Source organism: Cryptomeria japonica, chromosome 5 (genome assembly GCF_030272615.1).
Source record: "Cryptomeria japonica chromosome 5, Sugi_1.0, whole genome shotgun sequence".
NCBI classification, from domain to species: Eukaryota; Viridiplantae; Streptophyta; class Pinopsida; order Cupressales; family Cupressaceae; genus Cryptomeria; species Cryptomeria japonica.
In genome coordinates, this window is record NC_081409.1 from 268,972,212 (window position 1) to 268,998,692 (window position 26,481).

Below are 26,481 nucleotides of genomic sequence, written 5' to 3' on the forward strand. Positions count from 1 at the left end.
CATTGAAATGTTTATCATTATTCTTAAAAAAATCAAAAGATGTACGAATATGATTAATCTTAGAGAATGGAGAACAAGATGATGGAAGAGTATGATTCAAAATGTTGATGCAAAAACTAACAGAATCAAATATGATTAGAGTAAGAATACCATCTAGAATTATTCAAGCATATGATTATACCATCTAGAATTATTCAAGCATATGATTATAGTAAAAAGTACTCTTCATTTGGCCAGATCTCCTTTTAAAGGAATTCCATAGAAGACTATAAAAAGCCAAACTCAGGAAAGGAAGAAACTCTACCTCTATTCCTTGAACATGAATTTTAAAAAACATCAAGACAAACAAGAACACTGTCAATTTTCCACTTTGAACAGGTCCAACCCATATGCTCAATGTACACGTTAAAAATAACATCGCTTGATGGCATACAATTAATCGGCTCTTGTTTAGTTCGCGTCATTGAATTTCGGTATTTCATATTATCATATAGACTGCAGCTCTATGTGAGATATCTGATGAACTCAGAAGCAGTAGCTATAGCTCCCCCCATGATGGCATTCGTTATTATTTTGTCCTTGCTAGAATGGTTCTCACCCAGTGTAGCAAGTCCTCCAGTCAAAGCACCTCCAATTAATGCATTTTTCTGGTGGTATAGAAAAAAGAATGTCACGTTATGTTCTTCGCTATCAAGAAATTCACGATAAAAGAATTCCAGAAATTTCAGTGATGCAACATATTTTATTGCAAGAAAATATCTACATTTCCAGAAATCCACAGTTTGAAAGTTCCTAACTGTTGTCAATTACAGTTAGGTCTGATAAGAGAGATTTAGTTTTGACAGAATGGATACTTAAATGAACAGAGATTATGATATACTCAAACAAACATTTTACTTCCATGCCCCCTTTGAACTTCTATAGCAATTCACCAAACAATAGACATGAAAAGCAAATGTAAGTACGTGGGAAGGATATCATCTTTAGTTTATCTATTGTTGTACACTTGAAGTAGCCCCTTACCGTCCTTACCTTCTAGGATGAGAACTACTGCAGATTATCGAAATATATAGCAACTTATATTTGATTTCAAGCATAAAACGAATGCTTGGAAGTTTCAAATATGGAGATTTTAACAAATTTGTTTGAATGATGTTAATGTTTATTTTCACATTCTACAAAGTAAAATTAAATGGTTTTCCATCTGCCGCATCTCTGCTGGTGATAGTTCTGTTGTTTTCAGAACCCACAATTTGAAGGGCTTAAGCAATTTTTTAAATGCTCGTGATACAGTTTTTATGTAATACAGAACAACATTGGAAAAGCCTTCGAACTGCAATTGCAGTTGCAAAGGGAACTTTCTCCCTGTAAGCTTTCTAAAGTGAGTGCTCGAGGGTTTTGTAAAATACAGATATAGCAATCCATCCATGCTACAACATAATCATTTTTCCAAAAACAATGAGACACCAGACTTTTGCCAATCAGAACTAGCAGCACCCCCCCCTTTCATTTTTGACAAAGATGATAAAAGAAATGACAACCCGAAAGAAATGTATTGTCAGATACAAAATGCTATTTTGGATGCAACTAAAACTATTTCATGTCATTATTTGGCCACTGCGAAGCCATTTCATCAAAATGCTACTTTTATGTATGGTTCCACCCAAAATATTGTCCAAACCATAAACTTTCTTTTTGTGTATTGAAAGTTATACTTCTATTCCCTGGAGAAAATTATCTGCTAACAAGTTACAAGCAAAAAAAATCCATGTAAACAAATGGACCGTTTGTGGGGTCAAACAGATTTGTCTAACTACAGGGTACAGTCTAATGAACAGAATCTTGTGCTGCCACGCATGAGGCAGATCACAGCAAGAAGTTACAGAAATTGAGTAGGCTCCTAACTGGCAGCCACACAACCATCCCAATATAACAACTAAAACTATTTCATGTCATTATTTGGCCACTGCGAAGCCATTTCATCAAAATGCTACTTATGCATGGTTCCACCCAAAACATTGTCAAAACCATAAACTTTCTTTTTGTGTATTGAAAGTTATACTTCTATTCCCTGGAGCAAATTATCTGCTAACAATTTACAAGCACAAAAAAATCCATGTAAACAAATGGACCGTTGGTGGGGTCAAACAGGTTTATCTAGCTACAGGGGACAGTCTAATGAACAGAATCTTGTACCGCCACGCATAAGGCAGATCACAGCAAGAAGTTACAGAAAGTGAGTATGCTCCTATCTGGCAGCCACACAACCATCCCAATATAACAAAATGTTTATGTTAGCATAGAAATGTTTTCCCCACAAAAGCTGTGCTGAAATCAAACATTGTCATTGGTTAGGATTTTTATCTGGCGTACAATTTCCCCCACCCCATCTTGTCCAACCACTGCTGCAACACTCTAGCAGCCAACACTAACCTAGGTCCCATCCTGTTTCAGGGAAAACGCCAACACTTGCATGGCAAACTGACTTCAAGACCTCAGAGGCAACCCACTTATTAAAGATCTTGTCCAACTTAATTTAAAACTTTGAAGTTCGAATCATCTGCCCAGGGTGAGGAGATGTACTTGATAAAGATTTTGAAGAGACATATCACAAGGGGCAAAAATACAGTCTTTGTGCACAAAGAGTAATAACTAATATCATATCCAATTGGTGTTGCTTTAGTAGTTTCCAAAAATGCAAGACGATGCCCACTAAATTAGGGTATGTTTTGTGTTGCACAAGTAAATCGAATAGCAAAAACTTGAGTTTGTATATGCCATTGTGGATTCCTTCTAATGACCATGCGAAAAAATTCAATAGATTTTGTAGGATATTTGCCCACATGAAGGAGACATCATAATTATTTGCTTGTTATTGTAGACCAGTTTAACAAGATGTGCATGCTCTTTACGTGCATGTAAAACTCTTTCAAGGCCTGGGTGCAAGGTTCTTTGACCTATTTTGGACCATAAGTTAAGAAAGAATGGATACAAAGTTGACAACATCAAATACATCCCATCCCCGAAGAGACAGACTAACGAAAATACTAGAAAAAACATTGGTTCAACTAAAAGATGAAAAACTCTTACTTGGCAATAACTCTTTCGGCCCAAAATTTTTGAAAACTCGGGGTTAGGCAAAAAATCGGGAAAAATTTGGCAAAAACTCGGCAAATTTATCGAACATTTGAAAATTTATAGTTCTTAAAATATTCGTGAAAACCACATATACACTGAATTTGTAGAACATATTACTGATTTCCTCATATATATACATATCATATACCAAAAAATAAGTGCAACCTCTAACTGAATTTGAGTTCAATACATATTATAAAGGATTTGCATTCCTTGAATCTCCTTTCTGTAGAATTAAAGTTTTCCTCTACTTCATATCTTCCATAAAATAAATACTTTGTTCAATAGTTGGCATTGGCATGTGCACACAAAGCCTTTCAAATTTTCAGCTGATCTCATACACATTGGTGAACTTTGTTAGCCTTCACAACATACCTTCAGCTTCAAGAACATGGTTCAAGAAGCATGAGACTTCCAATAGAAACTACCATATCATGCAAAAACACATACTGAAGTTTTCCTCACACATACATCACACATGAGGATTCGCATTATTCCCACAGAGATGCCACATCTCTAACTGAATTTGAGTTCAATACATATTATAGAGGATTTGCATTCACAACAAGGATTCACATTCACAAGAAGCATGAGACTTCCAAATGAAACTACCATATCATGCAAAAACACATACTCTGTCATCTCTAACTGAATTTGAGTTCAATACATATTATAGAGGATTTGCATTCACAACAAGCATAAGACTTCCAAATGAAACTACCATATCATGCAAAAACACATACTGAAGTTTTCCTCACACAAGGATTCACATTCTTCCCACATAGATGCCACATCCCTGGAATCTCTAACCGAATTTAAGTTCAATACATATTATAGAGGATTTGCATTCACAACAAGGATTCACATTCACAACAAGCATGAGACTTCCAAATGAAACTACCATATCATGAAGTTTTCCTCGCACATAAGGATTCACATTCTTCCCACAGGTATGTGGCATCCCTGGCATCTTTAACTGAATTTGAGTATAATAAATATTATAGAAGATTTTCAGCTCATCTCATACACATTGGTGAGCTTTATTAGCCTTCACAACATACCTTCAGCTTCAAGAACATGGTTCAAGAAACATGAGACTTCCACTTGAAACTACCATATCATGCAAAAACACCATACTGAAGTTTTCCTCACACATACACCCAAAGGATTCACATTCTTCCCACAGAGATGCCACATCCCTTGAAGGCAACTATTTTTAACTTCTTGTGGATAGGTACACAATTACACTAATTGGTTTGCAAATGGCGAGGTGCAAGGTTATGTATCAATTGCATGCTAGTATTCAGTAAAAGAATACCCAACAAATCATTACTAAAGATTTATTTGAGTTTTTCTCCCGATTATTTGTGATTTTTTCCAGTAAATCACCCTGATTTTTTCCAAAAAAATCACCCTAGAGTTTTTTGCAGATTAAATCGTTGCCATAAATGACTAGGGATAAATTGGGAGTTAAACGATTTTTTGCAGGTTTTTTCATCTATGGGTTCAACTATCAGGGAAGCAATAGGAAGTATCCAAAGACTTGGAATAAGAATTTGACATCGATCAAGCACTCATACAATAAAGAAGTATACTTTTTTACAATTAAGTCTCATCTTAAAACGTGTTTTGGTTGCTTTCCCCCTAATCCATTTAATGTTGTGATAAATAGCCAAAAGAGAAATATAGAATAGGTTAATTAAAATCAATTTAGATATTCAACAAGCTGGAAAAGTTAATTAATTAAATAAAGCAGATCCATCTAAGTATATTAAAGTTGAAGCGGTCTCAAGCCAAGTGTAAATTAAGGCAGGACGAACTTAGAGTTGAGCAAAGTTCCAAGTTGGCGGCAAGGCATGGCTTTTCTTAAGCACGGAACAACTGCAAAAGTAAAGAAGTTGAAGCCAAAGCAGTAGACACATGGTAGTGGACTAGATAAATAGAGGGTATCAAAATATTGTGGCAACATGTAAACCAAAGTAGCATGGAAGAGAACATGTGGTATAGAATTTCATAAAGAGAGGGTACGGAAATATTGTGAAGGGCATAGAAATCCCCGAAAGTTGTCTAATATTTCATTACTGAGAAGTGTCTAACAGTGTGGCCCGGTTAGATGCTTTTATACAAGATATAGCGTTGACATGGTACCTGAGGGCATTCTTAATATGATTTCCATTCCCTGAGGTGCTTCCTTCTCAGTTTGGAATTTTTTTACATTTTCTTTATCCTTGTGTTGACAGTTTCACAGGGTTGTCTGTAGATCAATTTAATTGTCTTGGAATATGTTGGATTTTATGATAGTCAAAATTTAATTTTTTTTATGAATATTGCTAATGATGGGCCTCATTTTTCAATGGTACTTTTTGTGTATATTCCCACTTTTTTGGATCATTCTGAATATTATTTGAGTGTCCCTTTCTATTTAGAGAGCAAAATGTGCATCTATTAGCATTAGTGTGATTCCTGCATCAAAGGCGAGAAGCTCAGCCAAGTAGTTGTTTTGGTGTCCTATTTGTCATTGGTATGAGAAAGGTGAGAGCCATGCTAGTTTCTCAAGAATCGCCTATTCCTACTCTTCCTGGGTAGCACATAAAATACTATCATTTCGAATGGTTGTTGCTCTACAAGTTGGGCAAAGCTTTTAAGTTCCAATTGATGGAAGAATTCAGCTTAGGAAACAGGCACACACCTCCAAGTTCACTGGTCACTTTGGGATAGCAAGGATATTGGGGCATTTACAAACGTAACATATTTTTCAAATGCAAGATGATGTTGCAAAATTAGATGTGTTTCATGCAGTACAAGTAAATCAACGTGCAGAAAATTGAGCTTGTGTATGCCATTGTGAATTCCATCCAAGACAATGGGAAATGTATTTATATACTTTCCAATAAATTTGTACATGCCAAGAAAGGGCATCATTATTTGTCTGTTATTGTTGACTAGTTTAACAAGATGTGCATGGTCTAGTCATTTCAGAAAGTAAAACTCTCAAAGGCCTAAATGCAAGATTCTTAGTCCAATTTTGGACCATATTTTACAACAGAAAATATAAAAGGTCAATGAGGCCAACCGCTTCCTATCCCCAATGCAATATTCCAACTAAAGCAATAGGTAGAACATTGGGACAATGCTTAGAGAAACAATAGGAAGCATCCAATGACTTGGGATAAGAATTTAGCTATGTTACACTGAGTTTCCGGGACAGGGACGGCGGGACAAATTTCCAGGATGGCAAATTTTTTTGCCAATTTTGGGGACGGCAAAAGGGATGGCTAAAATATAGGGAAATTTTTAAATATATAGGGAAATTTTAAATGTTCATATGAAATATAGATAAACCATGTATATATACATTATATTCATAGGAAAACATGGATAAAGCAAGTATATGTCCATTATAGAACCTTAAAATACCACATTCGTGTTCAAAATTCATTGTCAATACTCAATATGCATTCATAATTGAAAATACATTGTCAATATACCAACACTTGTTTGCATGTAGTTCATTGTTTCTTTCTGGTTGGAGGATATTTTGATAGTCTTCCATTTCTATTATGTAGGGTACATTGTCAATATGCCAACACTTGTTTGCATGTAGTTCATTGTTTCTTTCTGGTTGGAGTATATTTTGATAGTCTTCCATTTCTATTATGACCTACAACCGCTTCTTTATGCACTACAAAGTTTTGGGTGTTTGTGAAATTCTATACCAAGATGTTATTCATATTTTTGAGTGCTTTTGGCTATGATTCAGACCTGTTTACCTTCCATAATTGTGAAAAGTCCAACATTGCAGACCTGCAACCACTTTTTTATGCACTACCGAGTTATAAGTGTTTGTGAAATTTATTACCAGGCTGCTGCTCATTAATTCTAAGTGCTTTTGGAAGTGATTCAGACATTTTACCCATCATATTAGTGAAAATCCAATTTTACAGACCTATAATAAAATTAAAAAATGTTTTTTTTGAGCATTTGAGTCTTTTTTTTTATTTTTTAAATGTGCTGGGAAAATGGGGACGGCTGGCCGTCCCTAGGATGGTTAGGGGACAAGGGACGTTCCCCAACCATATTGGGTATGGGGGGACGTCCCCTTCGAGAACCACTGTCTTCCCCAAGTTCCCGGGACGTTTCCCACAAATTTTGCAATTTTGGTGACGGCAGGGGGTCATCCCCTAGCTGTCCCCGAAATGTCCCCAGTACGGGAACAGTGGATTTTAGCCCAGGGATGCGTCCCCAGGTTACGTAGGAATTTAGCATATATCATCACTCATACAATAAGGAAATCCATATTTCTGTAAGTAAATCTCATCTTCAAGCATGTTTTGGTTACTCAAACTCCTAATCCATTTAATGTTGTGATGTAAAAACCAAGATATTCATATAATAGAAAATAGATTAATTTTTTATTTCATAAAGCTGGAAAGTTCATTAAGAAAATTAACCAAATCCATCTTCAAGTATAGATGAAGTTTAAAGTTAAACAGTCTCAACTCAAGTATAAATCAAGGCATGATGAACATAGAGTTGAGCACAAATTCCCAGTTAGGGACACAATATAGCTTTGTTAAAGCGAGGAAAGACTACAAGGTCAAGGGAAGATAACTGACTTCCTAGAAGATATAGTGACAAGATTCGAAATCATATTTTTCAGAGCAAAGATCATTGGCTTTGCCAAGGGATACGAAATATATATGAAAGACTTCCTCCAACTGATATGCCCATGGTAATGAATTGGTGGAGTTGACTAACAAGAAACTGAAAAGAACAAATATAAGAATTACCCAAACAACCGTGCAACTTCTATTTGTCCCCGGGGTAATTAATCAGCTTGCTAGCCCTCCTCCCCCCTACGGGGCCGTTGGTGGGAGGCGCTATAAAGACTTTGGCACCATAATTGAGATTATTTCAACATCTTCAAATTTTCCAAGAAATGGTGCTTGGACCGAGTTCAAGGTCTACAATGCCGAAGTGACAGGTAAAGAAGAGCAAACTAGATATGTAAAGATCGCTGTCCCTACATAAGTTCTTCAACAACAAAATCAAATATATTGAAAAAGAAGCACAATATCTCCATCTTCTCAAGAGATTTCTCATTATGGAAGAGAATTATCTAGGACTGATGCTGATCAGTTATTTTGTGCTGAATTTTTCACTACATGACTGTTTCTATCCGTTTAATCCTTTGATCTTCACAACAAAAAAAAGTCAAAGATTTTTAGGATATGAGCTGTTGTAGTTGGAGCCTCGATTCAAATGGAAGTGGTTACATGTTTCCTTCTACCCATAGACAGGTAGGTAGTAATGATCTTTTCTTGTATTTGTGATGCTATGATGCTGTTCCCTTTCATGTTATGTGTTTGCTTATAGTTATGTTTTAGGTTAGGTGTTAGTTGGTAGGATTGACTCTATTGCCAGTAGATAAGACATTGGCCAAATTTTCCAACAGATTTTGATGTTCTTCTACGGCCCAAATGTGTCCCATGGTCCCCAAAAAGAGCCACTATTAATGCCAAAATTGGCGCCCCTATGAAAATTTGTCTTAAATCAAATTTGTAGCCTTAAAGTGGTGTTAGTTGGCAGGTTGTGATGTTATTAAATTCGACTGCACTCCTTCCTTGCCGAATTGCAAAGTCGACTAGTCTGAATCTAGTTTTTCAACTAGCATTCTTGCAGATCGTTCATGTTTTGTACCATGTGACGAAGATGGTAAAAAAGTATTGGAGGTTTGAGCTTCCTAAAGAAGTGAATTCTCCAGCATAAAATGGAAGACTTGAATCTGAAACAAATTTGGCAAATTGTAAATAAAGGTCTAAACTCTGTAGCTTTGGCCCTTGACTATTGACCGTCCAGCACTACATGTGGGCGAAAAAATAGAAGTAGATATTTACATTTAATAGATACCTCAAAGGATAATTTGTACAATGTGCATATTTCTAAAGTCTGTAAGTTTTAGGTTTAGTTAGGTTCGACGGAGCTTTCCCTTATAGTTTGAAGAATAGTTTAACCATACACAATATTCTGTTTTGTGTGGCCTTGAAAATCGTGACAAATTGAAATGCCTACAAGCTTAAATGCACCTTTCAAATAAAAGATTGTGTGTCATTGCCTTTCATCACAGACAAATTGGATGAGGATGGTTTGCAGGGATCTAGAATATCACATACCATGGCATCAACTGAAGAATATTTTGAGTCCAAACTGGAGGCTCATGTCACTAATCCTGTGGCTAGGGAATGGATTCTCCATGCCCTTTCCTTGTCCTCAATGATGATAAGTGTTGAGGAGAACGAAGAGGAGGAGGAGGAGGTGCAAATAGGAGTTGGTGGTGTGCACTTAGAGCTCTTTGGTGGTCTTTCAGTCAATGTCCTTTGGTCTTTTCTTCCAAACCTTTTGCAGATGTTACTATCTTTTGTCAATCTTTGGCCCTTTATATAGATACTCCTAGGGTTATTCTCAAGAATTACAACTTAGAGATTTCTAGTTTGTTTAACCTCCCTTTCCTTTTGAAGGGTAGTGTTATTAGGGCTGTTAGAGGGGACTTTGTTCAACGTGGTGTTATGATTATCACAAAAGATGGTGGTGTCATTGGTGCTCTTAAGCAGTTTCAAGATATCCATCTTATATTTTCTTAGACTGTTTTTAGCCTTTATTTAATTGTTTTTCTGTCATGGGTGTAGGCTCCTATAAAACCCACAACTAAATTATAAAAAAGAAAAGAAAAAGAAAGGATGTCCACATAACCGTCCGTCCATTGTGTTTTGTATCCATATGTGAGCAACCATATAGATTTATTGCAATTAAAAAACGGGACTTCAAATATCCATCATCTAGGTAAGACATCTCATATAGTCTATGGGATAGATGCGTTGATTTTCCCATTGTTTCCCTCTCAATAAGTTTCTAGCTTATAAATACTATTATTATATATTAGATTATTCTGGGTACCCTCACTTAAACTATTCAACAAGATATTGTGAACAGAAAAGGGAAAAAAAGAAAGATATCCAAATGATGTATGTCATTGATAGAAGCAGAATTTCACTGGATGTAAACAGGTCTCGCATATGCAATATGTTTGTCACAGAATGTTTGTAGAAAATGAAATAGACAAGAAGATATGTACCCAATCACGCTTTCCCCGAACTCTCTCCATTCCATACTCCATTCCTATATAAACCCCTCCTAAAGCTCCTGCAGAACAAATAATTGAAAACAGCATTCGGGATGGGCACACCATCCATCTTTAGAATCAGACTAAGGTTAAGCATTCTTATGTTTTCATCTATTTTCAAAATTTAAACCAAGAAATTCTGCAGATTGGAATTCTATTCTCAATTTTACTTATCACAAAAAATCAAAATCCTTTGTCAAATACACACCCCACTGCAATCCTTCCTTGCCCATTTTCTTAACCTACAAATCATAAAGAAAAGCAATTTATTAAACATATCAATATTATAACTCAAGTTCCATGCCAGTGTTGCAAAAATATAAAATAGCTTAAGGAAAACAACTTCTAATTTAATAGACTTCAAGGCTAGATGCATAAAGTTGTTATTTGTCTTGTCAACTTGTCTATAGGAAAAGCAATCTAAAGTTCTACTTCTAACATTAAAATAAACACACACAAAGAAGGCAACAAACATAATTACAACAATATCGGAAATTGATAGACAGCAACAAATGTTATGTGCCACAGATTTGTAGTCATCAAATTCAGTAGTTCATTTCGACAATTGATTTAGCCATTATCATTAAAATAATAAAATAACCCAAAAGGTTTACCTATACTCCTTTGACAAAAACTTAACATTCATGCCTCCTGCTTGTGTAGAAAGTAATCCATAGCATTTCTGACTGAAAAACTGCATGTCACTCATTAAATCAGTTAATCTATCTTACCTGCAACATAAGTTTGATCTCTCACTTCTAATTATCTAAAGGACCATGATACGTGCTAGATTTGTATTCTTTATTGTGTATTGTTTCAAAATTTTAGATGCATATTGTTAAAGATCAAGATACATGCAGTGACATGCACATAACATCAAAACACAACCACCACCTGAGCTAGGTTAGTGCCTGCACACAAACCTTGCAACATTTCTAGTCAAATTACTCTATGTCTAGAATGGTGGGAGATCATCACCAAACTGCATCAAGAAATGGCTGTCCCTTAGCTCACCGATTTGAACTCCTCCAATCAATTTGTCTTGTCCTTCTAGACCAAAAAATAGACAATTGCAATGAAACATTGAATTTTCTATGTTTTGAATGCAAGGTTCATATTCCCCAAGAACTATCTCAATTCTCAACTAAGGAATCGACTTGTCCAATGAGTATCCCCTCAATTGAGACTTTACCAAAGATTATCGGCCCATGAGCTATCTCAACTAAAGCTTTTCTAACAAATGCTCCAAAAGCAACCTTGACTGTGTCTTACCAATCCTTTATCATGTCAATCACCCAAAAGGAACCTTAACTAGGTCTTATCGATACCAATGGCTAATGAGAAACCTAAAGTGATCCTTATAAAAGGGGCAGCACACATCATTGATTGAGCCTTTTTTCCTTAACAATGATCCTTGAGCAACCTCAACTAAGCCTTAACCATATTAATAGTGGATGGCAATCCCAAATAAGCCTTATCCTTACCAATGATCCATCAGCAACCTAGACCGAACCATAACCATATCAATAGTCAGTGAGCAAACTCAAGAGATTCTTAACCACATCAATGATCACTCAAGAAACAAGAGATTCATAACTGTATCTATGGCAAACAAGCAACATTGACTAAATCTTATCCAACCATTATCCACATAAAATACATCAAGTGAAGTTTCTTGAACTTGATTAAACATGAATTGCCTTGACCTAGATTTCAACCAATGCATACCCCTCAAAGTAAGATACTAGAGAATTAAATGAAGTACCAACCAGACAAGAAAAAATTTATTTATGGAACAAAAGTTAGCATGTACGATAGTCAAGTAGGACCATGTCCAGTAACCAACACTAGTCTTCTTGGTTAGCTTAATTCAACAAACAATCAACTTGCCAATTAATTTCCAATCGGACAGAGCACTGCAATCAAATAAAAGCTAGAAGAAACTCATTCCTAGGTCATATCTTGGTAGAACAACCATATCAACAATTGAAGCTTAACTGAATAGTACAATAATATTTATGCTAATCAGAATTTATCATTTGAAACAATCAAACAACAATATTATATTCAACATTAGTAGAACAGTTTATCCAGAAGTCAAGCTTGCATTTTTCCTTGGCCAAAGGAAGTACAATAGTCAGAAACATTTGGTTCTTGGCCAAATCAAGTACAACTAGCACAAATCCATCTTGAAATTGACCTAAAATGCATCCACCTTAGTAAGGTTGCTTAATCAACAGACGATGGATCCACAATTTACTATAAATCTCTTCCACAAATCTGCTATATTGTCTTCCACAAATCTCCTATAATCTGATTAAGAATCTATCACGAGATTACCACAATCACCTCTTTCAAAATCTGCAATTAAATTCTGCTATGAAATGACTATAAGTCTGCCACAAAATTCTCTTCACTATTTTGCTATAATGAAGTTCTTTATACCACCTTCAAATTGTTGGAGTGAATAGTTTTATTCTATTTACATTTACTTAAGTCCAACTTAGGCAATCAACAATTAATAGTTTTAGCTGGGTAATTGTACCTTACCTACCCTCACATATGATTGAGACATGTCCAGATCTTGTGTACTCCTGCCTTTTTTCTTTATAAGCACCTCAATACATTTTCTTCTTTGGTGAAATAGTATTCGTTTGTGTTGCTTCTCTTATGTGTGAAGGTGTGTTTGCAGATTGATTCTTGGAGTTGGGTGCAAACCCTAACACAAATCTGATATAAACCAGACCACAGTTCTGCTATAACGCTGTCACAAATCTCTTCTTAAAATCTCCTTTTAGACCTGCTATAATATCTTCTTATGTGCTCCTCTTAGATCTGCAATAACTCCTCATGAATGGCTGCCCTTGGTGTAGTTGCTTGATGAACTTGAAACTCAGCACACACCTCAAACTCCCACGCAATTATTATTTTATACCTTTTTATTTCCCTTGGAGACATCTCCCTTCATACCAAATAGTCACAACTTTAAGACAAGTCACACCTCTTGAGAGATGATTACTACTCATTAATACAAATCTTGAAGTCAACAATGCTCCAATTTATGGAAAAATCTTTGTTATTAGTCTGCCACCTTGCTGTGCATATTGGATTGGTTTTGGAGAACAAACTGCTGCATATAAAATCGTTGTCATAAAGGAAGTCACCAGGACGTGAAGTCAACCATATGAAGAGCTTGATGGAAGATAAAAGAAACTCGCCATTCTTGATGGAAGATTGCTGCACATATCACTCGGATATACACTGTGTAGACACATAAAATTAATTAAATTAATATTTGATTAATTATACCTTTATCCCTTGATTAATTTAATTAATCATGTTAGCCTATTATTCCCCTAAATTAATTCCACACATATAATTAATTTATCGATTAATTATACATGTCTCTTTTATCCTAAAGTTGATTTATTTCAATAAATCAAGCTCACCTTTAAAGAATATTCCATTTTTATTCCTAATCCTAATTAGCTAAATTAATTCATAATTAATTAAGCTAATTCTATGATTCCTACAAACCTATCTTTTAATCCCTCCATTAAACTAATTAAGTATTTATTCAAATTAAAAATACTACACATCTACCCAAAACCCACACGTGACTCCACATGTGACTCCCTCTTGAAGGACTCGCATGCACAAGTCACTTCAACATCTCCACATCACCTTTGACCAAAGGGTTCTCACCCATGTGTGAGGATGCTCTTCCCCATAGAGCCACCCTACACTTTCCTCTTTTAGCCCATATGTCATAAGCTCTCTTCCACTAGCCGTTGCACCCTTCCACAAGTGTTTCCACTTGTCAACCTCTTGGACTTCCCAAGATTTGCTCACATGTGTGAGCACATCTTCCCCTTTTCCCTATGACAATTGTTCTTCCCAAGATGTGCTCACACATGTGTGAGCACACCTTGCTCTCTCCTTCAATCTGAGTCCTTGATCAGCTTTTGATCTTGACTGTTAGTTTCAAAGCCTCAAACTCTATAAATTGAACACTTATCTCTTATCAAATCATCCACTTTTCATACATCCTTATGCTGGCCTTTTATCCACTCATCATTGCATTATCATAATGTCATTTTGATTTCAAAGCCATATCCATATTTCATCCATATACACTCATCCACAATATTGTTATGCTAGTTGAGAGCATTCCACATTCACTCCATCTCTCTCCCACTCTCCATTAGTCTTTAAAATGGTTTGATTTGCTTGACTAATCATACTAACCGTTTTATGATGTTACATTTGGCACACTCGGTATTTCACAATGTTGATGCTTTGAGGCACATTTAAATGTTATATTTTGTGTATGTTGCACTAATCATGTTGGGTTATGTCGAACTAGGATTGTTAAATTATTTAGGTTTGTGCATTGCTTTGCTTTGCTTTGCTTAAAATTTTCTAAAAGCTTTTTCTCAGAAATCTTCTCTTGTGCGTATACTACATTTAAGGCGTTGTTGTCAATGGCAATTTCTTAAAAAGTTTAAGAGCCCTTTCAACAAATCCCTATCGTGCCATCATAGCACTTCATTGAAATGACATCTCACATCGTATTATTCATTGCATGCATATCATTCAATCTAATTTTGAGATTCTGTGGACAATGTTGAATTAAAAGCTCGAAATCATCACATTTTGCAAAGCAGTCTTTAATCCATGGTTGGGTGCATCCATCTTGTGCCTATCCCGCAATCATCGTGTTACATGAGATGAAATCTCTTTGAGGCATTCTGGCATATCTTTCAGGAAGTTGTAACTACAACAGTTAATAAAAATCCACCATTGACTATGCGTTGATTGATGCCCCAACCTTTGAGTGTTGTTGGAATATTGTTCCAAATGATTTAAACGCACCGTTGATGCTTTCCATATTTCCATGCAAGCTTGTTAGAACATTTCTGACTATAGCATTATGTTAACTTGTGTTCAAAGCTTCTGTCTTATCACAGGCACATGAGGACACTGACAACGGTTGTCAAATCGGGTTTTGCATCTGCAAATCTTACGCACAGGCAAGGACAGGTCGTGGAATACGGCTTTTTATCTGTTACATACATTTGCTTTAAAGTTTCCAAAGCCTATATCACCCAGTCCATTTAAAGAAGTTGTTGCTTTAAAGTTTCCATAGCCTTCACACCAAATCCATTTTGTACATCTCGTGCTATTATAGAACTGCAATTTGATATCTCCTTAAGGCATGCTATCACACAGTACATATGCCTTGTCTATGCTTTGACCAATGTTCAAATCCAATCCCCAATGCTCCCATTATTGCATTTGCTAGAAACTTTTAAAGCCTGGTTCTACGCTTGTCCAATTGCATTTGTATGAGAGTTTCTACAGTCTTGCGCTATCCTTAATGCTTTTATAAATGTTCATGCCTTGTTTAAAAGCTCCCATTACGCACATGCTATTGCTTGAAAGTTTTTTTATTTTTTTTAAACTTATTCCAAAACCTACGTGAGGGCTCAAGGAGTAAAGGCATTTCTTTTAAATTAGTTTTTTTATGTAACTTTTTAAAAAGCTGTTTACAGTTTCCTTTTTAATTAGTCTTTTTATTAGTTTGTTAGGTTGTTTTTAGAATACTTCTAAAACATGTTTTTTTTAATTAGTTTTTTAGAATAGCTTTTTTTTAAGTTACTTAAAAAGTAGTTTTATAAATTAAATTTTTTTTTTTAAAGTAGTTCTTTAAATTAGGATTTTTAAATTAGTTTTTAATTTAATTTAGATTTTAAATTAGTTTTTTTTAATTTAATTTTTAGATTAGATTTAAATTAGTTTAGCTAATCTAGATTTCATTTTTGTTGGTTAGTTAAGTGTGATTTTTGAATGTGTGATTAAGACTAGTTGGTTAGATTAAAGTTTTCGTTATTTCAATCTAATTTTGACTTTGGAAACTAATATTGGGCTTACATTTTGTGCAGGGCATTAAGGAGTGTCTTTTTAACACATTGTTTGTTGCAGGTGTTGAAAGTGTCAAATTTGCAAATTTTTCCTTAACACATTTTATTGGGCAAACTAATCAATCCTAGGATAGGAAATTTTTGCTTTGCACAATCTGGTTTAAAAAGAATATTCACATCTTGCTATCTTGGTCTAAAACAAACAACACACACATTGCTATCTTGGTCTAAAACAAACAACACATTTTGCAATCTTCGGATAAAATGAACAAATCACCTTGTCACTTTGAAGTTTCTAAAATGAACTCACATTTTGCGATGAAGGATTAAAATGAACATGTGTTTTTCGTATTTGGTGCGCTTGCACATATGTAGGGTGGACCCACCGTCATGTCTATTATCCTCTCCCCTCGCCTTCGTGGACCTTAAGTGATGAGAAAGGTGATTGACCACACCCAATTTTTCTTTTTGCAAAGGGCAGAGGGCTATCCTTGATTGGAGATTTCATCAGCTCACAAGGGTGGTTCGAATTGGGACACGACGGGGATATCGACTCTCCCTGCGTGATCTTGAGGTTTTCCGAGCTGCTAAATAAATATATTGGTCAAGCGGCTGAAGTGTTGAGTGATTTCGACGTATGTGGAGGGCCCCTCTGCACCGATAAGCTCAGTTAAAGCCTTACGTAGCTTGCTTCGAGAACCCGTCGTTGGATCGGTGATCCCTCGAAAATTACACTAAAGACCTTTGTTTTAGTAGCCCAAATCCTACATTTGATAGTGCAGGGGATGCAGATCGTACCCCGAAGTTACTCCTCGTGTACCACCATAGGATGAGATAGGAATTCCCCATATAATAGATCCTCGGATCTTCGGGGTAAGGTAATCTGGTATGCCCGAGAAGTGTGTGCCGTGGAGTGGAGCCAGTGCTACTAGAATCCCTATCTATCCGCTTGTTGGAGGTATTTTATCAAGGGGCCTATCAAGTGGTTCCACTTTCTAGCCTTAGGTTGTATGTCTTCAAGAGTGTTTTCATTTGTGCAAAACCAGTGAAATCAATTTGGGCTAATCTAGGCCCCCATCACTTTCACTCTCATTTGTTGAGTGTTACACTTGGCCAATGTGTATGCTGTGCTTGATGTTTTCTTGCCAAGAGTAGTCGACAACTATCCACCTCACACATTTGACATTTTCCAAGTCCAAATTTTCACACTCTCCTAAACAAGGCAAAACAAGTCCAACTCATTCCCTTCATGCCCACGTCAACTCAACATCCCAAAAGATCTATCCACCGTCAAGTCAAGAAGAAGAAGCCTAGCTGGAAACAACTCCTTAAATGTCGCAAGTTCTTGTACATCAACCGAAAACTCTTGTTGAAACATAGGACCTTTTTACACCAATTATGTGATTATCTTCGTGGTCGTAACAATGAGTTTGAGGAAGAATCCTTAAGAGAACGTGCTTTCTAGTAGAGGTCAACCCTTTCACAATCCCTCAATCAGGGTGGTCAAATCAATTTGTCCTATTCGCCTAATCAACCAATTACGTATTGAGTCATCTCCTAGCTAGAATAAACTTGTCATCCCTTTCTTCCATAATCATCATCATCCTTCTTAATCCTTTCCATCAATTCATTTTCTAAGGACTTAGCACATTAACCCAATAATCAATCAAATCCCGAATCAATCCTTAATCAAATTCAATCAATCAAATCCCTAATCCAATCATCCAAAATCAATCAAATTGACCTCATCTAAAGGTTCATCCTTGTCAAAGTTTGATCTAGACCTTGATCCTTAATCATTTTAATCATTGATCAAAACCCTTATCCTTAGTCCTATTTTGCTTTGGATCATTAGTCTATCCTCAGTAGAAGAAGACGTGATCATTTTAACAAGTTCTAGATTTTACCCCAACTTGGTCATCACCTTGCTTGTGGTCTATCAATCAATCCCTCACCTAAAATCCTAATCCAAGGACTAAGGTGTGATCCTAATCAAATCAATCCCGTCCTAATCCAAGGACCCAATCAATCATCAAATCCAATCCAATCAAAAATTGCTAAGTCCTTTCATCAATCTTTCTTCCAAATCATCTCTAAGATTATTCGTGCATGGTCTTGACTCGTTCCCAAAAGGCAAAAATGGAAACCCAAGAGTATGGAATGCCCGACACTAGTCTCCTCTACAATCAAGATCCACAATCGCAACAAGAGAAGCAACTGCTAATGGTTGATCAACCCGAACTTTCTCCTAGTGTTCAAACATTCGTAGAAGATCCTTACAACCAAGAAATGATGAAGAAGTTCTTCAAACACAATCCCAATGGTCTTTTGCCCATTTTATTGAAAATGGGGCCCACTTGCCCCCTGAGTTTGACCAATCCATCCTTGACCAACCGCCACAGGGCGATTTTGCTAACAATCCCGTCATTGACCCCTTTCTCCACTCTCAATCCATAGCACCCCCGGCCCCGATTTAGTTCCCCCAACATCTATCCCTATCGCCACCGTCCTATCAACTTCTATTCCTTCAACATAAATCATTCCAACTTCTTCCATTAACATTTCTAATCCATCCACATCTATCCCACAATATTCTTCTATCTCATCCTCTTCCACTCACCCTAGCATCCCAAATCCACCTAGATCATCTTCATCTCTTTTCAATCATGCTAACTTCATCCACACTAGTCTTCCTCCTCCCAACACTACTCGCGGGTCGCAACCTCTCATCACATCCCAACCGCCTGTCTCATCATATCAATATATTGGTGGTGGTGGTATCCCATCCGTGACCACTCAACTTTCACAAGCAAACACAGATCACTACATTCCTCATGTTCAAAATCTACAACCTGACTTAATCAAAGAAATTAAAGACATGAAGGATATCATCAAGAACTTAAAGGATGGGACTAATAAAAAGAAAACTTACTCATTTGAAGAATTTTGTCCTTGTCCTTATGACCCCTCAATATCAGTCACGCCATACCCTCCAAGATTTGAGATGCCGAAATTTAAGAAATATGAAGGCAAAGGTGACCCCCGAGACCATGTCCGTGAATTTCACATTTTATGTCAAGAAGTCTACTAAAGTGATCTATATCTTCAGAGACTTTTCCCTAAAAGTCTTACTGGAGATGCACTCGCATGGTTCTTTGCCTTGCCTTGTGGCTCAATCACATCTTTCCCAAACCTAGCAGAGAAGTTTGTGGCCCATTATGCTTATAACATCGGGAATGACGTTTCCATGATGGACTTATGTAACACAAAACAAAGGCCTGGAGAAACCTTCGCCAACTTTCTTCAAAGATGGCGACACCTCATCAAGAAATTCCCATGGGACATACCAAAAGCACATCAAATTGAATTATTTCAAAAGAATTTGGTACCTGAACTCTCTAAGCCTTTGACATGTCAATGCATCGAATCTTTCCAAAAGCTTATTGATAAAGGCTTGGCCCTTGAGCATGTCTTGTTAGAGGAAGGGACCTTAAAACTTTATCAAAAGTCTAACCAGAACTCTCCCTCTTACAATGATAAGCCCAAATTTTGGTCTAAAAACAAGAATGTGGTTAACAATGGAGTCACTAATGCTAAGCGTGTACAGACTGTGGCTGCTCCTACAAACAAACCCACCACCACCAATAACAACTACTTCTTCAATAATCGGTCAAACAATCGAAATCACTCCCAACAACTTCCTAAAAATGTATCCGTCCAGAGTCGACCACCCCGATCTGGCAACTAGACCCAGTGAGAGTACACTCCTCTCACCGAACCCATAGAGGTTGTTTTCCAAAAACTTGTCCAAATCGACGCGGTTGTTTTTCCAGTAACCCGCCCCTTTGATCCTAATCAACCAAAACCTCAGTGGTATAATGAGAATGAATACTATGACTATCACCGTATTAATGGTCACGATACACGTAAGTGTATGAAACTAAGAATTATATCCAGGACCTTATTGATAAGGGTGAAATTGACGTTGCCATTGCTAAACCTAGTAATAACAATGACAACCTCAATATGTACCTTTGTTGTGACATTTTTCACACATCGGCCCATTGCAAATGGGGCCCCTCTCTTTTCCTGCTTTCTAGGGTTTTTGTTAGTGTCCTGTGGCCTTTCGCTTCAGTTTTTGCCAAGCCTTGCTCAGTTTTGAACGATTCGAGTCCTAGAGATTGAATGTTAGTTTTTGCAAGCCAAGTGATAACAGAGTCCGGGTACCGTCAAAGTGCCTAGAAAGGCCAAAGGACGAAGAACGCAATTGATTTGAACGAATTTGGACAACTTTCTATTTTTAGAAAGTTTGCTTTTTTGCTTTTTCCTATTGTTTAGGAAGTTTCGTTTTTGGCATTTTTAGCCCATTCCCCGATATGGCTATTTTTAGAAAGTTCTCTATTTTTTAGGGATGCCTGCTTTTTGCTTTTTCAGAGTGGGGACCTAGGGTTTGCACTGATACCACTGACCTGCTTCGATCGCGATCAACAATTTCCAAGTTTTGACCTAAAAGGCTAGGCTCCTACATTTTAGGGCTCATGATGCTTTAGATGGTTTGCCTGAGTATGGATTTCAAATTTCAAGTTAATCTGGTTAAAATTGATAAAATTGTGAAATTTTGAAATTTTCCAAATATTTTTCTAAGTCTGGCTAATGAATGATGTTGAGTGTTATGGCAGGTGATGAAAACTCCACCCAAGGAGCTAATGATGGAGGTGTCCTCAAAAGCCCGCCATGCTTGACAATGCCTTCAAAAGTCCGCCATACTCAGACATGGAAGAGGAAGTCTCAAAACTCCGCCCTATGCTTGAAGATGTCATTCAAAAGTCCGCCTTGGAAAGCCTTCAAAGTCCGCCCTCCAAGCAAGGTCAAGTCAAGAAAGTTCGCCTTGGAGGTAGACTAAAACTCTGACATCCTTGGTGGAAGCCTAAAACTCCGCCCTTGGAACAAGCCTCCAAAGGTCCGTCCTATGGAAAGTGTCTGAAAGTTCGCCTTGGAGGTAGACTAAAACTCCACCATCCTTGGTGGAAGCCTACAACTCCGCCCTTGGAACAAGCCTCCAAAGGTCCGCCCTGTGGAAAGAGTCTGAAACTCCGCCCTATGTGGAGATGCATTCAAACTCCGCCTTGGTGAAGGCACAAAAGTCCGCCATGCTTGAGAAGTCCTGAAAGTCCACCCTTGGAGATGTCTACCAAAAGTCTGCCATGAGGTTGTCTCGAAAACTCCGCCCTATGTGATGATGCCTCAAACTCCGCCCAAGCATCAAGTTGGGAAGCTCAAAACTCCACCCTACTCTTGGAAATCAAACAAAGTCAACAGCAAGTTCGAAATGGAATATTCTCAAGTGATGTCAACCAAATCTTCCTAGAATTCGAACTGCTAACTGACTTACAAAGTTTTAAAAAAAGAAATATTCGAAGATCCATGAGCTAGGAAATCAAAATAGAAACTCAAGTTTGTGAGAAATTCAAACCATAAATCGAAAGTAGAAAGAAGATATTTGCAGATTGAGGCAATTTTGGGTTGACTTCCAAATTAGAAAGTTTCTAGGAAGATGTTTAAAAGATCAAGTTCGGATATATAGACTAAAATCAATTTAGAAACTTGCACAAGAATAAGATTTTCGAACTCAAAGAGATGACAGCACAACTCAAAATCGAATTGGAAACTTTCTCAAGGTTGAAGTCGAATTTAGAAACATGAATTGGATGGATATTTGCGTGTTTCTAATTGTGAAAACTAACTTCATTACAAACACATTCTTCACTTCTTCATTCTCACACAAGAAGTTCGAACTTTCTGAGCAAGCTAAGGAAAACACTGAGAATTATTTCGCAGATTGAAGGTCATTTGGAAGAAAATTTTGTATATTGGAAGTGTTGCAAGGATATCTCTTGCAGGTTGGGCGAGCTTCTTGAGGAATTCTGATTTATTAGCTTTATTCTTGTCAAGTATCTGCAGATTTTTGGAGTTGAACTAGCTGGTAGAAGGCAGATTCGTCAATTTTTCTGAGTTTTCTTAAGATTCCTTCTATCTTCTAGCCTTATTCTCATTCATTCGAAGGTGAAGTTGGTTTTAAAATGCAGATTTATTGTATTTTCTGAGTTTCCCATATTCATTGGCAGTGATTTTTATGGATTTGTCCAAATTTTCAGTAAGAAGGATCATTTTTTATTAAGATTAAATGGGATAAGGGTTGTCAAAGTTATAAAACCTGGTTTTGGATTGCAATCATAAATGTCCTTAGGTTGGAGAGTTTACATGTGAAAATTCCATTCTCATGGCTAAGTATGAAAATGAAATAAAAGCTCCAAGCACTTAGCCATTCGCAGCCTCGATTTTCTTTAATCTAAGATCTGATTTCTAACTTAAGCTTCATGTTTATTTGCAGATTTTAGGCACGATGAAGTTCCAAGTAGACAAGGATGCTCCTCCTGAATCGAGGATGACCTCAAAATGGAAGAACATCAGCGATACTAACCTCAGGTATATCAATCTGAGGGAGTTCAAGAAGCGGATGTTCGGTTTAGATAACCTTGTGCCTACCATGACCGCGTGAAAGATGATGAAGAGTGGCATCGTGCACGCTGCCGGTTTTCTCCCTACCATGCAGTGCACTGAGTTGGTCGCTGAGTGCGCTAGGCACTACAACCCTGTCAGTAGGGATGTTGTCGCACCAAATGGAAGAGACTTGGCAAACATCAGCGATGAGGCCATTTGGGAAGCCTACAGAATTCCAGAATATCATAATGTTGTGTACGTAACCAAGGATGAAGTTGATCACATGTATCAGGATCATTTGGAGGAGTATGACGCCATCGTCAATCATTCCTAGTTGGACAAGCCAAGGAAGGGTGCCTCCAAACTACAGAGGAAGAGCTTGGTGAGGGTGTACTTCAAAGAGGATATTGGAGATATGATTGTCCTGTTGAACAGGATAATGGGTAATCCCCAAGGCGCCCCATTTGAGCCTTGGATGTATTATTTCATAAATGAAATAATGAACGGAGTCAAGATGATAGACTGGGCTCGAATGATAAGTGATAACTTGGAGAGCCAACTGAAGAATTTGGAAGCGAATAGGACCTTCTTCATGAGCTCGTACTTGTTCTATTCCCAAGCTAGAACCTACAAATACAGAGGCCTCACCTACAGAGGGGAAGTGGGAAACAAAGAAAATCAGTTTCCCGTCTATGACTGTTATCCCCAGCTTCACATGGAAGAAAAGTTCCATTTCAAGAGGGTGAATGATACATTTATGATGCACATCACACGGACACTACAAGGTGGACTACATCAGAGACTCTCTCAAGAGTCTATGGACTTCATAAGTAGATTTGGATATTGGTATATTCAATACCCGAAGTTCACTTACATCAGAATTCAGGGGTTTTCCGGATCTCCCTATAAGCTCCCAGCTTACCCTACCAACCGAGTTGTGCTACTAGAGGTTGAGGCAATTAGAGGGATATATGATAGTTCAAAGAGATAAGCAGAATAAGGCAGGAACCTCCTCTCTCACGATTGGAAATGGACTAGAAACGTGCCCGTCATCACAAGCCGCTGCCACTGCTGAGAAAGAGTTGGCTTGGTACCCTTTTTAACAGTACAAAGCAAGAAAGAATTTTGATCCACTCCATAAGATTAAAAGGGTCGAAAGGATGACATTTGAGCACAGAGCTGATTTGGAAGATTATTGGGCTAACACAGCCGATAGTTTTGAAATCAGGAGGAGATTTTGGTCAAGGATTCCCTTGAGCATGGTAAGAGCAACGGAAGTATTCAGAGTTGCTGATCAAGTAGAAGACAGTCTTGAGCTTCAACAGCCAGGCTTTGAGAAGATGAGGAATGAGCCACTAGCCTTGGTCGATTGGTCAGAGGGAGAGAAGTCAGATCTGGCAAACCTCATGAGGTCGATGGTCGAATACTCTAAGTGGTGGACATCCGAGAGGACGAAACAATTGAAGTCTAAAGGTGTGGCCCTGACCTATGATTTAATGGGAGTAGATGACTCTTTGTCCTCCAACCCTTGTATTTCTGCAGGCAATGCTCGGAATCCATAGAGTGTTGGGTCTCGAAAAAGGAAGGAATTAGTTGAAAGCTTTGGAAAGGCCAGGGGAAAGAAAATTGTCGGGGAGAGGAGTCCAACAAAGGTCATTCCATTCTGAGTGCCGCATCTGTTGTGCCTGATCAAAATGCAATTGAAGAACAAGAGATGGACACATATATGGTGAATAATGAAGCGAGAGTGCCTTCTCCTTTGATTGAGGAAATAATGAGAGAAGTTGTCCAAGGTCTGGACAGGGAACAAGTTTTAAATGCAGCCACAAAAGTTGAAGAGCCTGAGCCCCCAGTAGTTTTCCTCGATGGTATAGTTACTGGACCAGTAAGAACAGATGATGGATTTGATCAAAATACTATGGAGCAATCAACCATTCTTGATTGGTTGAGGGAAAGGATAAGGGCGAAGGATCCTAAGGAAATCCATTTTGAAGAGAATACAACAGCATTTCTGGCAAAGGTGAACAAACCAGTCATAGTCAAGCCACCTAAGCCAGCCAGAAAATTCTCTTTGATTCAAAGGGATAGTGCAGGGTTTAGGACAGTTCAAATAGTTGTGCCAAAGGAAGGAAAAACTCGAGACAATATTGCCCCGAAGGATTATAAGATTACCACTATAGAGTCTCAGAACCAAGAAGTCTAGTACTTTGACGACTCTTGCAATGCCCTCAAGGCGAGTCTAGCCCAGGAGAAGGAGAAAAGAAAGAAGGTTGAGGAAGAGAATCGATAGTGGAAGAAATATGTTCTCCATCTACCCAGGCCACTCAACCATGAGATACCTGTCACCCCCCCGTAGCCTCTTCAGCAAGAGTCAATGAAAGATTACGAGGACATGAAGGGCACATTCATACAGGCCAAGGAATGGATTTCAGATGCTTTGGCACATGTTGACATACTTGTAGAAAATTTAGTATCAACACATGAGTCAACCTCTTCATTGGTCAGCCGAATTCAGGACTTAGTTGCAAATTGGGAAGATGTTGAAGAAATTCAAGATGAAATACTTCCGCAGTTGAAGGTTATCTGAGGTCTGTCAAAACGAAGTTTGGTGGATGCAGGTGTCATACAGGCTAGATATGACTTTAACACCTGGTATTATGCTTTGGTCACCAGGATTGAAGTCCTGAAGAAATCTGAGACTAAGTGCTTTGAGACAAAGGAAAATGTCAGAGAGATTTTGAGTAAGGTGTTTCGTGTAGCATCAAAGATCTGGAAGAAAGAGAGTATACGAGAAAAACACTTGTACGCAGAGAACCTGAGAGCCAGAATTCAATAGAGCTTTTTCAAAGACTCAAGGATGATTGATAAGGGTGATCTTTCAAGGATTGCAAGTTTTCTCTTCATTGACAAGAACTTTCTTGCCCAAGCAGTTGAGTGGGAAGGCATCCTCACCACATGTACTGATGATGTGGACATCATCAACTTCCAGATTAGCAACTTGCCAAGTGTCACTATGGAGGAGGTCAAGCTCATTGTGTCCAGATACATTGAATTTGCAAAAGAGGAAATTGGACACTCACCTCAGTGACAATAGCAGTTGTGCCACTTGTCATGTTCTCATTCTTTCAAACTGATTATGTTTTGGGAAACCCTAATTAGGGTTTGTAACTTTCAATTTGGGCTCACTGTTTGATCTCAGTCGTTCATTGATTTTTGAAAAACTATATAAGGCTACCTCCTCTCATTTGGAGAGTGTGAGGTTTTTAACATATTGTTGTGTCAAGGTCATTTTCAAATTATAAATTGCATGCATGTGCGCTTTCTCTTAAGGCTTTGTAATCTCTGTTGTTTGAATGATTAGCATGGTTTCAATTTCCTCAACACTTTAGTTAAAGTTAATTTAGATTTGCTTTCATGTTGTTAGAATTAAATGAAAGATTTTATAAGTGTTAATTGATGGTGTATCTCTGCTCATACTTTTTGAATGGATGATTTCCATTTCACTGTGCAAAGTTAGTCTGAGTGTAGGAACCTTAAAAGGCCCTCAACTGAGACAACTGACGTTTAACTGAACCTGTTGCATTTCAAGTATGTTCTTTGCAAATTTGTAACAGCAATTATAATTTTGACAAACTTAAGCACAAAAAAGCAACTATGGGAATTTGCTGGAAATCAATTTATAACTCAACAATACTGATCAAACCCTTATTACATCTGTTCATCATTTATTAATGCTCA

General features: G+C 37.4%; 1 protein-coding gene across 5 annotated transcripts in view; it reads right to left on the reverse strand.

The window, feature by feature from the left end:
* Nucleotides 1-290: 290 nt before the first annotated feature.
* The window catches only part of LOC131035207 (outer envelope pore protein 16, chloroplastic), an 87,557-nt gene continuing 61,366 nt past the window's right edge, over nucleotides 291-26,481 (reverse strand). For all 5 annotated transcript variants that reach the window (XM_057966852.2, XM_059221407.1, XM_059221408.1 and 2 more), the window contains exons 5-7: nucleotides 10,527-10,560; nucleotides 10,271-10,338; nucleotides 291-647 (exon numbers count right to left, since the gene is read on the reverse strand). In XM_057966852.2, the coding sequence (XP_057822835.1) occupies nucleotides 504-647; nucleotides 10,271-10,338; nucleotides 10,527-10,560 (246 nt within the window). In that variant the 3' untranslated portion in view covers nucleotides 291-503. The remainder of the gene's footprint in view (nucleotides 648-10,270; nucleotides 10,339-10,526; nucleotides 10,561-26,481) is intronic.